The sequence below is a fragment of the Macrosteles quadrilineatus genome, unplaced genomic scaffold, assembly GCF_028750875.1.
Source record: "Macrosteles quadrilineatus isolate MER2022 unplaced genomic scaffold, UCM_ALF_1.0 Scaffold_7__1_contigs__length_78375512, whole genome shotgun sequence".
Classification (NCBI taxonomy): domain Eukaryota; kingdom Metazoa; phylum Arthropoda; class Insecta; order Hemiptera; family Cicadellidae; genus Macrosteles; species Macrosteles quadrilineatus.
The window spans coordinates 47,817,980-47,833,742 of NW_026542600.1; the positions used below are offsets into that span (position 1 = coordinate 47,817,980).

At 36.2% G+C, this 15,763-nt stretch overlaps 1 protein-coding gene across 5 annotated transcripts in view; it reads right to left on the reverse strand.

Moving 5' to 3' along the window:
- LOC128997724 (histone-lysine N-methyltransferase 2D-like) overlaps positions 1 to 10,863 on the reverse strand; it is a 145,342-nt gene extending 134,479 nt beyond the window's left edge. For all 5 annotated transcript variants that reach the window (XM_054423367.1, XM_054423364.1, XM_054423366.1 and 2 more), the window contains exons 1-4: positions 10,762 to 10,863; positions 1,562 to 1,738; positions 683 to 836; positions 182 to 361 (exon numbers count right to left, since the gene is read on the reverse strand). In XM_054423367.1, coding sequence (XP_054279342.1) covers positions 182 to 361; positions 683 to 836; positions 1,562 to 1,712 — 485 coding nt within the window. In that variant the 5' untranslated portion in view covers positions 1,713 to 1,738; positions 10,762 to 10,863. The remainder of the gene's footprint in view (positions 1 to 181; positions 362 to 682; positions 837 to 1,561; positions 1,739 to 10,761) is intronic.
- Between the last annotated feature and the right edge of the window lie 4,900 nt (positions 10,864 to 15,763).

Sequence of the window (15,763 nt, forward strand, 5' to 3'; positions counted from 1 at the left end):
TGCCATGTGTAATCGACTTTTAATAAATACCCAAACTTTTGGTAAGTTCACGTTTAAAAATACCCTACACTGGGTATGTACCCAGCCCAAATCACTACAACCATTACTAAGTTCAGGGGGAAAACGTCACATTATCTATTGAATGTTAAGGACTGAGGAGTCTTGACTGACAGAGGCTTACCAGGTCTCAGCGAAGTACGGCGGATCGTCCTGTGAGGGTGGGGCCAACAGCTTGTCATCTCCAGGGGTAGAGGCTGTAGTGGTAGGGGTGGCAGGGGTGCTTGGCTCTGAGCTGTGTGCGGGGCTCTCATCTCCATCCAGCGAATGACGGGGGGACTTGTCAGATGGAACATATACACCACTGAAACATAGACAGTTTAAAAGATAGCGAATATGTTATGTGAACAACAAAACTTTTTAAACTTGATTTTTTGACAAGACGCAAAACTCGCCCTTAAAAATTAGCGGAGATGACAAAAACATACTGTACAACCTAAAGTAGCTAGTAATTCTGGAAATTATATGTTTCATGTGTTAATAAATACTTTAAACATTACTCAATATGGAAGTCTGCTGTCCATCATGTAAACTACAAAATCCTTAAAACCTGGCCTAAAGCCTGGTTTGCCAAATAACGAGTGTAGAAGAGATTAACTTCTTAAACTAACTTTGTAACACCTACCCTTTCCATCTCTTCAGTTTGAGGCCGAGTGGTTTCTTGAGCTTAGACTCGCCCGTACGGCCAGCTGGTCGGCCCCTACCCCTCTTGAGATTCAGAGGCTTGCCTGTCCCTGCAGTCAGTCGTAAGGGTGAAGCCAGTCCCTCGTATGGCAAAGCTGTTTAAACTCTCATAATGTAATATCCACATTGTAATCCTTTCAAAAACCTTAACTGCCTCCCAGTATAGACCATTGCTTAGAGCTGTGATCTAAGTACAACGATGTATTGTAGCGGTATTTGAGTCCCATAGGAAAGCCAGTGGTTACTGCAATAAGATCAGTCAGAGGTGCTAGCCAGGAGCTACAGTGATCTGTTTGTTTAAAATTGTAATTGCTAGTGAATCAAATTTGATTTTGAAACAGATTCAAAATTAAGTCATCTAAAAGTGGATTTGCATTGATAAATTATTCACCTTTTTGGGCCTATGTCTGCAAAGACTCCTCAGATATATTAAATCTAATGATAAAAATACTTATCAAAGCATAGGCCTAAAAGGAATTATCATCCAAACACATATTGTAAATTTTGAAAACATACTTAACACCAAGATGAATTTATCTATGCACATCAATCTAATACATAATACTGTTCTCACAAAACCATAAGGTAACAAATTGAGCTCTATGGGTTTGTATGGGTTTGTAAGCTAGGTAAAATTGGGAGTAAAAACTAGGCCTAGTACTATTAACAGAATTTATAAATTGTGCATTATTTGTGCCTCTGTCACAAAAGTGCTGCTAAAGTCTTGTTCCTCCTTTCGCACAACACTTCTATTCAACAAAACTGCACATTCCACACACCACATAAACCTAAATTAGCAAATTTGAATATTTGGGCCTACCATTGGTCGAGGCTAGAGCCATCATAAGGCTGCCATGGTCGCCGAGGGGCGAAGCTCCCAGGTCCTCCTCCTCCTCTTCTTCTTCTTCTTCCGCATCTTCTGAGTCGACAACGTCAATTTCTTCTTCATTTGTTTGCTTAATTTCATCCATTAGTTATTGCACTGTTATATGATGGCCTAAAATCATATTATTTATGGTTAGTCAAAATTATAGATACTATAACAGATAGAGTTTAGGAGGAAAACCTAAACTACAATAACTCACATTTGGATCACTGAAACCTTATAGATTAACCCTCCAGCTGCTGATCGACTCGAGTGAGTCGATTGCCACACCCCGGCCGGCTGCTAGTCGACTCGAGCGAGTCGATACGTAAGGTGTCGTTTAATCTACTTCACTCCGTTCCAGTGTACAAGAAACTGGATTGAGTTTGGTATCTCCGTAAACGTCAGATTTCAGGCTTTCTCCCGATACCTGTCTCTAATGCTTTAACCCAACTGGCTGCTTTGTAAAACGACTTGCAAAATTGACATCGTCGCGCCAGCTGTCTGCTGTCTACAAACAGTGCTAACCTGCGTAGTTACCGAGTCTGTTTGTTTATGTCATCCAAAGCGGTTTATAATGTAGGCCTAATTATTTAGTGTTTTTACGTAAATAATGGATAGTAGTGACATCCGTATGTGTTTTAGTGAGGATCTTAGTGATCCTGACGAAGATTTGTTTGGTGTTGGTAATGAAAACGTACGCATCCTAGGCCTAGGCCTACGCCTACTCTTGATCCTTGGGTGAGGGTTTCTGTATATAAATGAGATATATTTTATTTTATGTGCATAAAAGTATATATTTTCACAACATATACTTGTATGTTAAAATGCCTAAAACACACATATGCACACACATATATGAGGATGGTATTTTGGTTTTTTCGCTAACCACTAGGCCTATGTGTTAGCGATAAAATGCTTAGTCACTCAGAAATTCTTCAGGTAAAAGAAATTGAAGTGGTAAGGTATAAGTAGCTATACATAATAATTTATTACAGTAAACTTTGTTAATCTAAGTGCGCGCACGCGGTTTGTAGGCCTACAGTAACTATTCTCCGTCCATGTATGTGTAAAAATTATATTTATTTGACGACCTCTGATGAGTGAAATGTGTTCTTGACGACCTGAAGATGAAGCTTATACTGCTTCAAAACGCGTAGTCGTTAGACAGCAATTTGGATTACTTTGGCAGATCCAGGTAACATTATACTTTTTATAGTATATATTTTCTTGTTCCTTATTAAATTCGCTACAAAATGGCTATTTTCAATTTTAGTTCAGAGCAAAATAATTTTATTTTTATGATGTGCAAAGTTACAAAATGAAAACAAATTTATATATTTTGTTTGTTAACATCTTTAAAAATATTTTTATAGAAACATAACCATGCAATAATATGGTATGTTTTTGTAGATAATTTTATACTGAACAAGAAAATATATAATATGTTATGGTTTGTTTAATTTTTAAACTTTATTATTAATTTTTTTTTATTGCCGCAACTTGCCTAAAAAATGCTTAGCACCAAGGGCAAATATAACTAGCAGTTGGAGGGTTAAGAGGGTGCAATAAAAAACCTGGAAAGACGTGACCATAGACTAACCAACACAAGTAGACTTCTCATCCCATTGTAAATTTTGAAGCACGTTTTTCGTGTCTAGTTCATGTACGGTGACACTGGGCGCTAGTGTCAAAGAAATTTTGTTTATATTATTTTAGGGTTAATTTCTTGATTTGTGCTTTACTTTTTGGTTATATAACTAGGGGACAGTTGTTTTTTATGATTAGATTGTATTATTTGGTTAAACAAGGTTTTAAATGACTGTAATAACGGGGAACGAATTGTAAACAAAAAACGACCTCTACATAAACCGTACAGAACTAACAATAAAATTGTCTTCAGCTGTTCCATAAGGATGAGAAATCTACTAAGGGAGTATATTTTATCTATGACGTGACTAGGTCCAGGTTCTTTGTTCCTGGTGAAAGTCAGTGGGTGTAGACTAAAAATCAATTGAATCATATTTAAATAAAGGGTAAAGGAGGGGAGTGTAAAAGCTCCAGAAGCAGATTAGGCTTAAGTTCCAAAAAAGATTGTGGGATGGGAACAAAATAATAGAAAAATTTAATTTGCATTAACTGCAAAAGTACCTAAGAGAAATTGATAGTATAAAACTTATAGGTACCTATGCTTGATACACAATGGTTAAGGGAAAATAAAAAACTGTTTTTTATTTCCCCAGGCCACTTTGGTAGAAAGGGTTGTTGGAAATAGAGACAAACATCAAGAGACCCAATTTAGAGGATGGTTAGTTGTTGTTATGAAAAACCTGAAACTAAAAATGTATTTGGCCTTGGGCCACTGTCTCATTGGAATTTTTGAGGGATGTGATAAAGAGACAATTGACTATTATTAAGGTCGTAATCATGGCTTTCATATCCCTAATATTATAAAATCACTGGACAACAGTGTTTTAAAATAGTTACTTTTGCAATTAGTAAAAAGTGGTACTTTTTAATAGGGATGAAAATGTTAAAAAAAAGCTAACTCAATAAGGTTTATCAATCCTTACCGGTCTTTATTTACGGTCTACACACACATACCGGCGGACGCGGGCTACCCCACATGGTTTATACCCTGCACTGATTGACTCGGGCTACCCGACATAGACAACCGGCCCGACACACTACGAAGCTGCAAAAGAACGCCGGGTAGATCACCCCAACATTTGGGTATGCCCGGCAACAACGGCCTACACACACATACCGACGGACGCGGGCTATCCCACACAAAAAAGCTACAAAATAACACCGAGTAGTTCACAACAATTTTGAATATACCCAGTATTATTGAAGGACCCAAAATCAGGCACGGACGAAGAGGGCTACAATACTAACAGCAGAATAAACCCGACCCCCATGGACTGAGACTCCTCCCACTACTATACCACCCGCGCCCACACTAAAAAGCGAGACCCGCATTAGACCACTTCATTGGATAATAGCGGGCCACTGCGATTCCCTAGCCCCGCCTACAAAACACAGGAGCCCGTATCTGTCGGGGTAATCAAAACGAGATTGACACCCAACCACAAGCTCCCCACCTACCCTCGACTGAGAAGACGACCAATAGAAAGACAGCAAAATATTATGTTATATACCGTTTCATAATCTTAGCTACCTACTTAACAAATTAATTACTGACGATCGAATAACTCGATCACACGCATATTTACACAAAATATAATACAAAATTACCTTAACCCATGAACCCATGTGATTTTTTCCAACTGTAAACTCAGGCTAGAAAACCATAATATGCTATTTAAACAAGATTATGTTTTGTCGCCCATGGTAGGACCAACCAAATCAAATTCAAGTGCGGATTGCAACTACAAGGACTAAGGACTACATCTGTCATATTTGTAATGTAAAGGGTCATCTAGCCCCTGTTTGCAAGATAAAAGGCAATGATAAACCTATGTTTAATAAAAAAAACAGGGCCTATCTAAATTTAAAGCTAAATTTATGGACGGTACAGGTAGTGGAGACGTGACATCACAGGATGAATCAACCCAAGATCTAAATCAAGATGGTGAAGATGAAGTTAATTTAGGGGACACATTTTTTTCAATTAAAGTTGAAACTCCTAGCTCTGTGAAATTTAAACATACGCCTAGGGCAAACTCGGACTTAAAATATGCTCAACATTTGAAGGTGCCAATTGAATTGAAATTCCAGGTAAGCCTACCTGTACTATGACGAAGGGAATTGACTCTGGGTCTAACTTATGTAGCCTACAATGTTGTTTCTGAGAAGTTTTTCAAAACTTCTGTCTTGGTCATTTTTTCTTGTTATTTAGATTAGGCTAGGTTTAATATAACCTACAAATCAAAACTTGTTATTTGAAGTGAAGTGACATTATTTATTTTTGAAAATTTTTCCAAGAAGGGATTACCTTATTACCGTGTCTTCATCTTCAACGTCAACCCAATAAGGGATTGATGGCGTCAGAATTTCAATATATACAAAATACATTTAAACAAACTGAATCGAAATACAGACATAAATTTACAAAACTTTGGCAAGTGGATATGCAGGTCAGTCAACAAATTCAGGAAATGTATCCTCAAAAAAATTCTTTAGAGAGTAGTATGCTCTAGACTTAAGGAGAGGGGCTAGCTTCTTTGTGAAAGTTTTGGGCTCAAGACACTTACCATAAACAAGGAAACTACTCCAGTTTACTTATTTTCCATAAGAATAACATAGGAATTTTTAATTTATATATATTGTTAAATTTTCCCTGTGACCAATAAGGTAACTGTGCAAATACACTTCAATATACTAACTTAAACTTATTATTTGTTTTTTTAAGCTCTACAAAATGATTTGGAAAGAAATGTTATGTTTTTTGGATAAAAAATGGAAAACCCCAATATTTTTAACCCATAGAACCTCCCATAAACCCCCGTTCCCATAGTCGGATCATGCCTGGTTGGTCACGAACTCCTTCAAACAAACATAGGTGTTCACACTTGTACCAAATTTAATCTAAATCGGTTGGTTTAAATGCTCGAGTTATCGTGTTAACGGATACACATATAAATATATAAGTTAGGCCTATATGTGAATTTTTAACAGAAGGTGTTTTTGGCCTTTGGGGACATCAAAACGAAAAAGTAAATTGGTTCGGGTCCGGGTCTTACCATGAGACTTGTAATAGCTTTTAACTTATTCCCTGTGGGAAAGTCGCTAAAAACTCGGAGCCCATTTTTCGAATTTCATTAAGTTTACTAGAACTATAAGATTTTGTTTATCACTCTGTACAAAAAAAAAAAAAAAAAAATTCACAGCTGAGCTTTATGAAAATCGTAGATTTCCAAAGTGGTACCTATGATTTTTCCTGTCCTAAACATCAAATACCTGTCCCAAACAAAATATCTGTTTCGCTTTACAGGAGCAGTTGGCCTAATGTATATACCTATTCATTCTTTCATTACGAGAAATATTGATGATTTTTAAGCTAACCTAACATAAATTGTATAAAAATTCTATGAAAATATTAAAGAGAATTAAGCCTACTAGACTACCGTATGAACTAATATTATATTAAAACTGAAAAGCTTAGGCTAGTGATTATTGGCATAATGATGAAAAGTATCATTCACTAACTTGTCACGAAAGTTCCATTCCTCCAAGGGTCACTGACTAGATATTTTCCACACTTAGCTTTGTCTCGCATGCAAATCACTATCTTAACCTAAAATTGGACACTTTCGGGACTAACTTAGGCCTACGTAGTAGTTAAATAAACTAGAAACCACAACTAGACTGGCTGCCTACAAAGTGTGCAGCAGTAGCCTAACCACTAGGCCTATGTGTTAGCGATAAAATGCTTAGTCACTCAGAAATTCTTCAGGTAAAAGAAATTGAAGTGGTAAGGTATAAGTAGCTATGTTAGAAAACACAAATTGGGAGAGTGTCTACACAATACCTGACGCTTCAGATGCATTTAGGATTTTTTCTGGTCTTTTCCAAGAACAATTTGACTTGGTCTTTCCAGCTAGAGAAATTAAGAAAAAACCGCATACTGTAAAATCTAAATCCACCAAAGTAAGTAATCCTAACAATTGGTATACCCCAGAATTAAGCAAGCTGATGGTTTTAGCCCATGATCATTACAAACTGACCCTTGACCCTGCACTGAAAATCAAATACCTCTCACTCTATACTAAAATCAAAAAGACTACAGTTCCAAAGTTAGGTTAGCTAAGAAAATGTCCAATGCTCAGACCATCTTGAATGCTCCAAATTCCTGTAAAGCCGCTTGGGGCATCATCAATCAACACAGACCATCCACTCATGTACCATCATCTCCATCATCATCACCCGACGACTATTTTCAGACACGTGACCCACGGAGGGTTAATGACTATCTTTCTGGTATAGCTGATAATATAATCTCTGACCTACCTCTGTTACAGCCTAACTCAGTCGACTACCTCTCGGACCTAACCCCAACTGTCACCCTTAGAAATTGGAAAAAGGTGAGTGAGAAAGATCTGATTAAAATAGTACACAATTTTAAGGATTCATTTAGTCAAGATATAAATGGAGTTTCTAGCCATATTCTTAAATCTGTATTTAAATCGATTGCTGCCCCTCTTGCTTATTTAGTCAACAGCTGTTTGGCCGAAGGTGTTTTTCCCGAAAACCTGAAGATAGCTAAAACCATCTCTATCTACAAGAAAGGTGACCCGGCACAGCCCGCTAACTTTAGGCCGATATCAATTCTTCCTGTTTTCTCTAAGGTTCTGGAGTCAGTAATGAAACAGCAACTGGTGGCCTATTTCAAGAACAACAACCTGTTCAACGATTCCCAACATGGGTTTAGGGCCGGATGATCCACAACCTCTGCACTCCTTAGCCTAGTCATGAACATCTCTGATGCCTTTGAATCAAATGACTCCCTCCATCTTAGTCTTTGTGATCTTGTGATCTGCCTTGCTATTCGACGTGGTCTCTCATGATATCCTTCTTACCAAGCTTGGCAAATATGGCGTCACTTAGGGTCCATCATTGAGTAGTCCACAAATCGTTACAATACAATTTTTCATCTGTGTGCTAAGGAAAGATATATCGGGCCTCGATCGTATGAGGAATCGAAAAAAACCATCACTGTTTCGAAACAACAACCAAGTCAACTGATGTGCCCATTTAAACTTACACAATCGAAAGTTGCGCTGGACCGTTATATCGTTGCTCAGCACTATTCAGATGAAGCGCAAACAACGATATATCGTTCCATAGCACTTTTTCTGGAAAAAGACGCACAACAATTTATTGACGCATAGCATTGAAAGTGTTAAAAGCTAATAGGTAGGCCTAAGGGAAGGCCTAATTGCGATGAGGGTGACCAAGAGTACCGATACTATAGTAATTTATATATCATTAGAAACTAGATTTTTATCTTACACAATATTTATTTATTTATTTATTTATCTAATACACAACCCGCAACTCCTCTCCGCTCAACCTATCACTTGATTTTTGAGAAGCACTTTAGATTCTACTTAGTTTCAGAGAAATATCGTTGTCCAGTTCCAAGCAAGACAACATTTATTTTCAGACGTGATAACAATCACTTCAAAAAAAAATTCCCATTCACTAAACAAATTACCCGCAACTCATGTCTACGCACAGGCCCTGCCTATGTAGACACATTTCCATATAAGTTGATTAGGTATTTTTTTTATCTCTTTGTGCCATTTAGTTATAATATTATTTTGTAAGTTATTTTTAAGACAAGGATTAAGTAATTTATTCTGTAAAATTTCATGAATTGTACTTTTTAGTTGGGAAATAAACATCATTTCATTTCATCTGAAAACAATGGGGCAAAAATTTTTCTGCTGTCACAAAAACTGAATTAACTACGATTTTTTGAATTGTATTTTAATGTTATATTAGGAACGTTGAATCTGCACTTCAATGTTTACACTGTAAAATCGAAGTTAATAGCCCAAGTTACATATTGATTGATTATATGTCATTTTAAAGAAAATATTACTTTCACTACCCATACTTAGAAAGGTAAATATGTTAATTTAAGTAGGCTATTATGTAATATTTGATTAAAATTAATTAACATTAAAAAACACCTCTGGGTCAGACATATTTAATTCGGATCCAAACTGGATTATGAAAATTGAAGTAGGAATTCATTTCCTACTTCTCTTAACTTAACCGAGTGGCTTAGCTTAGGTTTTGACCATGTAAACGCTATGTCCCATTATGATAATAACTTAGTGTAGTGGTAGGTTTTAATAAAATGAATAAAAAACAAATTGACACTTTGTTCTAACCTAACATAACCCAGAACCAAACTTCTCGAACAGCTTAAAATTTGTTTTAAAAGTTTAAAAAGACATGTGAGGTAGGTAGGTTGGTTGCTATGCTATGCATTTTAGAAATTATTATTTAGCCTATTGTATTTGTAATACTTTTTGACAAAACAGTCTGGAGATAATATAAATCAACAACTCGATTCATTATAACCTAAACTTTACCTTCCTAATCTAACCTAACTTCAAAACACTTATTACAGTCACGAATCCGCATAACACCCAACCTACCAACCTCACATGTATAAATAAGAACTTAAGTAGTTCATAATCAACGTTCAGTTGAATTTACAAATGCCTCTACCTCTTTGTATGAACTTACTGTTGGTCATCTTAGGTTTCTTCTTCTTCCCTAGACGATCATTTCAATCGTTCATGTTTGTATTAAGTCAGTCTAGTCAATTCACAGTAGTAATGGCGACAGAGACCAGCCGACAAAAGGCATTACACTAATTAAAATTCAAAAGTCGTAATTAATTCAGTTTTAGTGACAGCAGAAAAATGTTTGCACCATTGTTTTCAAGTAGGTAAAAATCTAGTTTCGATATATAACTTGGTCACCCTCATCGCAATAATTTCCGGCCTAACTTAATTAAGTAGGCTAGGTATAAAAACAAATCCAATTTTTATAAACACAAGTCCCGCCATTTAAAACCAAAACTACCGGTACCTCTAGCCCTATAACCCAAGAGCTCTGTAAGTTGGGTAATGCAAATTTTTTTCATTCCGTTATGTAAACAAGACTACACAATAGGCTAAAATTAAAAATGGCCCCAAATATGACTTAGTTTAAAAAAGGAAAACCATCAGTGAAGCCTAGAACAATAACCTTTACCAACCAGTCTAAATTTTAAGTTAGGCATATCTCAATCATTAATGATCACACCCTCTAGTCCTTGTAATGATTTTTATATTTTCTAATTAACCTAAACGTAGTTGTTAGCATATTTTGTTCCATCAGCAGCTTAGGCAACATTATAGCCCTGGGGTATAGATAGATTTTGCAAAATTGAACTGAGGTTCTTGATTAGCCTAGTCCAATATATTACAGGACTTCATGGTGAATTTTGGACTATCATCGAAACATCTTTGAATGAAACGTAAACTATGCCTAGCCTACCACAAAGTAACGATATAAGGGTTGTGGATACTTAAATTATTTTAAAAGTAACGAATAATCCTTCAGGCCTAGTCCTCTTTGGGCAGACAAACCTTATCGAGTAGCAGACTTGTACACTATTATTTGCTTACCTTTAAATTTGTTATCCTTGGTTATAAATTATTAAAAATCAATGATATAAATATACAATGATAAACCTCAATTATCATTCCCATTACCGGCGATATTGCTATACTAGGTGCACAACGCGTCTATCATATTTATTTTTCTCAATTACTTTATCGGCCATTATAACAAAGCTGACGGCGACGACAAACATCTTAGCCAGACGGACGCCACCAAAAAAAACTTCCAAAACAGCCAATGAAATTGTAGACATTTAACGGACCATATGGTTAAAACCAATGCAGACACCACAAACAGCCAACACTTTTCGTACTATATAAAAGAGTGAAAATCTTGTAATATTGTAAGGCAATTTCGTATTACCTTTCTTTGTAACATGCATTAGTTAGCATTGTTTTTTAATTTTTCAAGAATATTTTTCAAACTATTGTAAAATCTCAAGTCTATTTGTCTGAGAAATACCATTAAGTATATGCAATCTTTGTCAAAATTTGCAATATATTGCAAATTTTGACAAATCACATCTGTATATTATACAGATGTGCACAATCATTATTCAATAGTGATTAATGCACATCTGCACAGGATAAATCTTGCAAGTTGTACCATTGATTACAAACACGCACAGTGGTTCATGCCGTTGGTGTGTAGTCAATGGATGCACGCTTTGATTAATTTTATTTGATTCATTTATCGATAAATACTCGTCGGGTACGGTCATAAACTGTTCATTTGCATAACGGACAGGCAGCAGATGGTACAAAAATTAATTTCCCCGCTACAGATTATCCTCAAAGTAATCAGCTACTTTGTAGGATGCCCTTTTCAACATAAAGTATTTCACAGCAGCCTTGAATTTCCGGTCGTCCAGTTAACGAATGCTGGGAGAGAGTGTATTGAAAAACTCGATTGCTGACGTAAATGATAAATGATTTCATTAGCCATTCAGTATACAGTAAATACGATAGGCATTGTCAAAAAACAGTACAGAAAGCTGCAATAAAAAAACTAAAGACTACAAAATAATTCAGCAAAACCATGCAGGTGCACAAGCAAGCAAATAAATGAGGTAGGGAAAGGATTTAACGTTCTGCTCAGTTTTGCCCTGGAGACATCAATATACTGCCTAGCTCTGGTATATGGGTGTGGATGTGACCCAAACTTATATTACTAGGCTATCGGGGACACTGTGTGGTGGGATTGGGTGGGAGCGGCTGTAACGTCAGGTGCCCAGTTTAATAAATCGTCAACATAAGTTACTGGTACATATTACCTAGTCAAATGCTTGTATCCGTCTGCATATCCAACATTAAAATTTGAAACTACGTATAGGAAGCTTGATCGTGACAATTATTTCTATACATTTACTTTGGCAAACGATTTAAAAGTGTTTACAGTTTTACACATTTATACCGGAATATGTCTCTCCTTGCGCACGCCTCTGAAGTAAAACTATAAACTTAAGTAACTATTTAACTGCTGGGTAACTACACTTTTTGCAGCTTATCCATTTTTCCTATTCAAAAGAAATGGAAAACGGCATGGAGTGCTAGAGATACCATGGATTAGTTCCCAAATTTCGTCAAATTGGACCACAGCGGCACAGCAGCTAGCAGAGCGCTGTTCCTTGAGGAGTGTTTTTTATCTATGGTAGCTCTGAACACATCCACACACGATTCTATTGCTAAAGCTAATAATAGATGGATGTATCTTGTCAGTTTGCAGATATACCGTTTATTAATATTATAATATGTATACAAGTGTGTGTGTGTTAGTGAACACTAAAACTCGTGTAAAATTGGTTTGACGAAATTTGGCCTGATGTGTAGTCCGGTTGCCAAACCCTATATTTTTGGCTAACCCAAAAATTTTGGATTAAGTTTTGTTTATTAATGGATAATTACTAGGACATGGGGTAAAGCTTCAAGAAAATGCATGGTGACATCCTGTCACCATTGGGCAATTCGAGATTTGGCCGCCATCTTGAATTTTTCCATATATTTTTGTATTATTTATATATATATAATACAGAGTTGTTGTATATCATTTTATATGTTTTATATACGCTGAGTTCAATGGGAGCACTAAAAAGTATCTAGATATAGTAATTTCTTAGAAACCGCCGCCATTTTGAATTGTTCCAAATATTTTAGGATTATTATTATATTAAAGAAGAAATGCAGTCTCGAATCATTTCTGATAGAAAAGACTGATAAGGGATAAGAACCAATTGAATCTCTTCCATTTACTCTTTGGCGCCTAGTACTCACCCACAAAATATAGTAAACATAACGTCTGGCTTGATTCTATATGATAATGTTAACGTACATGACGCAGTGAACTAGTGAACATTGGTGTTCAGCAATTAAAAATATTTCAAGACGGTTGGCCAGCAAGTTTCCATTTTCCAGTGAAAAAAAAATAGTTGCGCTTGGATCTACATCAAAGAAACACGTAAATAATGGCAGTGTTAAGGTTTTCGATACAGGTATAATTTACTCCCGAGTTATAGCACTTCAGGCAAGATCAAGACAAGTAGAAGTCACGTTCTGTCTCACGAACTGTCACCTTTGCCAACGTAAATGTTTACAGATTCTGAAGAAATGAGGATCTGCAAAGCTAAATCTACCGTAAAGAAACATCTCCAGGTTTCTTCCTCGACAAGAAAGACGAGCATTGAAAACACACTTATTGTGATCGATTGATCTGCACTTCTATGGTGTGTGCAGTGGCCAGAAAAGGGAAGTGCAATTAAAGGACTTCATTAGATCACTTAAAATATCCATAAGCAAACATTTGCAACACGGAAATGTGAACCTGATTTTTGATCGGTACAGGCAATATACTGTAGTAACATTGACTATTGGATACTGAAGTAGACATTCCATCTATATGGACCAGCTGTCGCTAATTTTTTATTAAAAAATAACTTAACAAGGATCACACAAGATCGGGTAGATCTACAGGAATGACAAAAAAGTTCACGTACTAACATATACAACACCTCTGCCTCAACGTAGGGATATTTTGGGCTCAAATGAAAACAAAAAAGATTTATTGAACTGATTTTCAGTAGCATTATTAGAGACGAATCTTTCAACAATGACAATACTACCTAACACAGGCTCATTGTAACAGGTCTTCAAGGAAGAACCCTACCAGATTTATCGTGGAGAACTACAACTAAGGCACGATCTATGAAATTCTCACGAAGAAGCTGACTATTATTGTACAACAAGCTACATTAGCTGCTGACGATGAAGACAAGCAGATCGTTGTTGTATCAGATGACACAGATGTTTTTCTTTTCCTCCTTTACTTCTACAATTAAAAAAAATTCTGCAACTATTCTGATGGAATCCCCTGTCCAGGGTCGCTCAAGAATTGACATTGGAGCATCTGTCGTCAAACCTAAGGAAATAATACCTGATGTGCTTGCAGCTCATGCTATCGCTATCACTGAATGTGATATGGAATCGGAAAGATTAAAGCCATTAAGGTTTTGAAAAGTATGGACACTCCTTATCATTGGTTTGAGATATACATGCTGATTTTTGTGACATAAAGCTGCAAGCATCGAAGTTTATGTCTGCATGTTATGGTGTATCTAATTGTAAGACAACTTCTGGGGCTCGTGTCAAACTGTGGGCTGACAAAGTTCGAAGTGCAACAACTCAACTGCCAAAACTGTGCACACTACCACCAACAAATTCAGCGTTTGAAGAAAACCTCAAGAGAGTACACCTTCAAACCTGTATTTGGAAGCATCCACTGCTTCACGGTTTTTACAAGGATGAAAACTCAAGATGCCGATCCTACCAAGGCCCCACTAGAAAAACAGGCCATGCTGCAGGATTCATGACGTAACACTAGTGGATAGATTTCGTTGATAAATTAATTGCCATCACAATTTCCATATGTTTTAGGTAAATAAACAAGCTGGTTGTTTGTAAGATTTTAATGGTAAGAGTTTAGTACAACTATCCACCACTGTGAAGTAGTGTTGCGCTGCCCGTGCTGCAGCATGGCCTGTTTTTTCTAGTGGGGCCTTGCTCCTACCCACAACTATGCCGCAAAATATTTTGATTGCCCCACCGGAAATTTTGAACTTGGTTAAGTGCTCTTGTAGAAACGTATTGCCTTGCAACAGCAATCGGTGTAGTTGCAAGAGTGCCAGCCTACCATGCACCATGTTCTGTAAATGCTCAAACAGTTCCTTTTCCAAAGATTTGACACGTGTTGCCGAATTAGAAGTAGATTGGGAAGAAGACCCTGTTGAAGAACCAGTGGCAGACTCTGTTTGGACAATGTTTGTTCTTAGCCATAAATGTTTTATTTCATACAATTATGTAACCAATATCAGAATTTCACCTATTACATTGTTTACTTGAGATATCCACTTTTGTGTACAATAAAAAGCGGCGTTCTTTAAAAATAATTATTCACAACACCTATACTTTACAAAATGCCAATTATTTTTAGTTTTGTTTTTAAATTATTCTTTTTTATATGGTGAGGATTTATAAGAAATGACTATTTATAGATACTTTTTAGTGCTTCCATATTGAACTCAGCACATAAAAACATATAAAATTATATAAAACAACCCTATAAATATAAAAATAATCCTAAAATATTTGGAAAAGTTTTAAATAGTGGCGGTTTCTAAGAAATGGCTATTTCTAGATACTTTTTAGTGCAACCATTGAACTCAGCGTACATAAAAACATATAAAATGATATACAAGAACCCTATATTACATATATATAAATAATACAAAAATATTTGGAAAAATTCAAGATGGCGGTGAAAACTCGAATTGCCCAAAGGTGATAAAATGTCCAGTGCATTTTCTGGAAGCTGTATATGTCCTAGTAACTATCCATAATAAAAAAAATCCAAAATTTTTGGGTTTTGGGCTTGGCAACCGGACTATAGAGCAATCAGAAAGGTCGGGTCAAGAATGGGATGTCATGGGAAAAATGTTTTTTATTTTATTTTATTTTT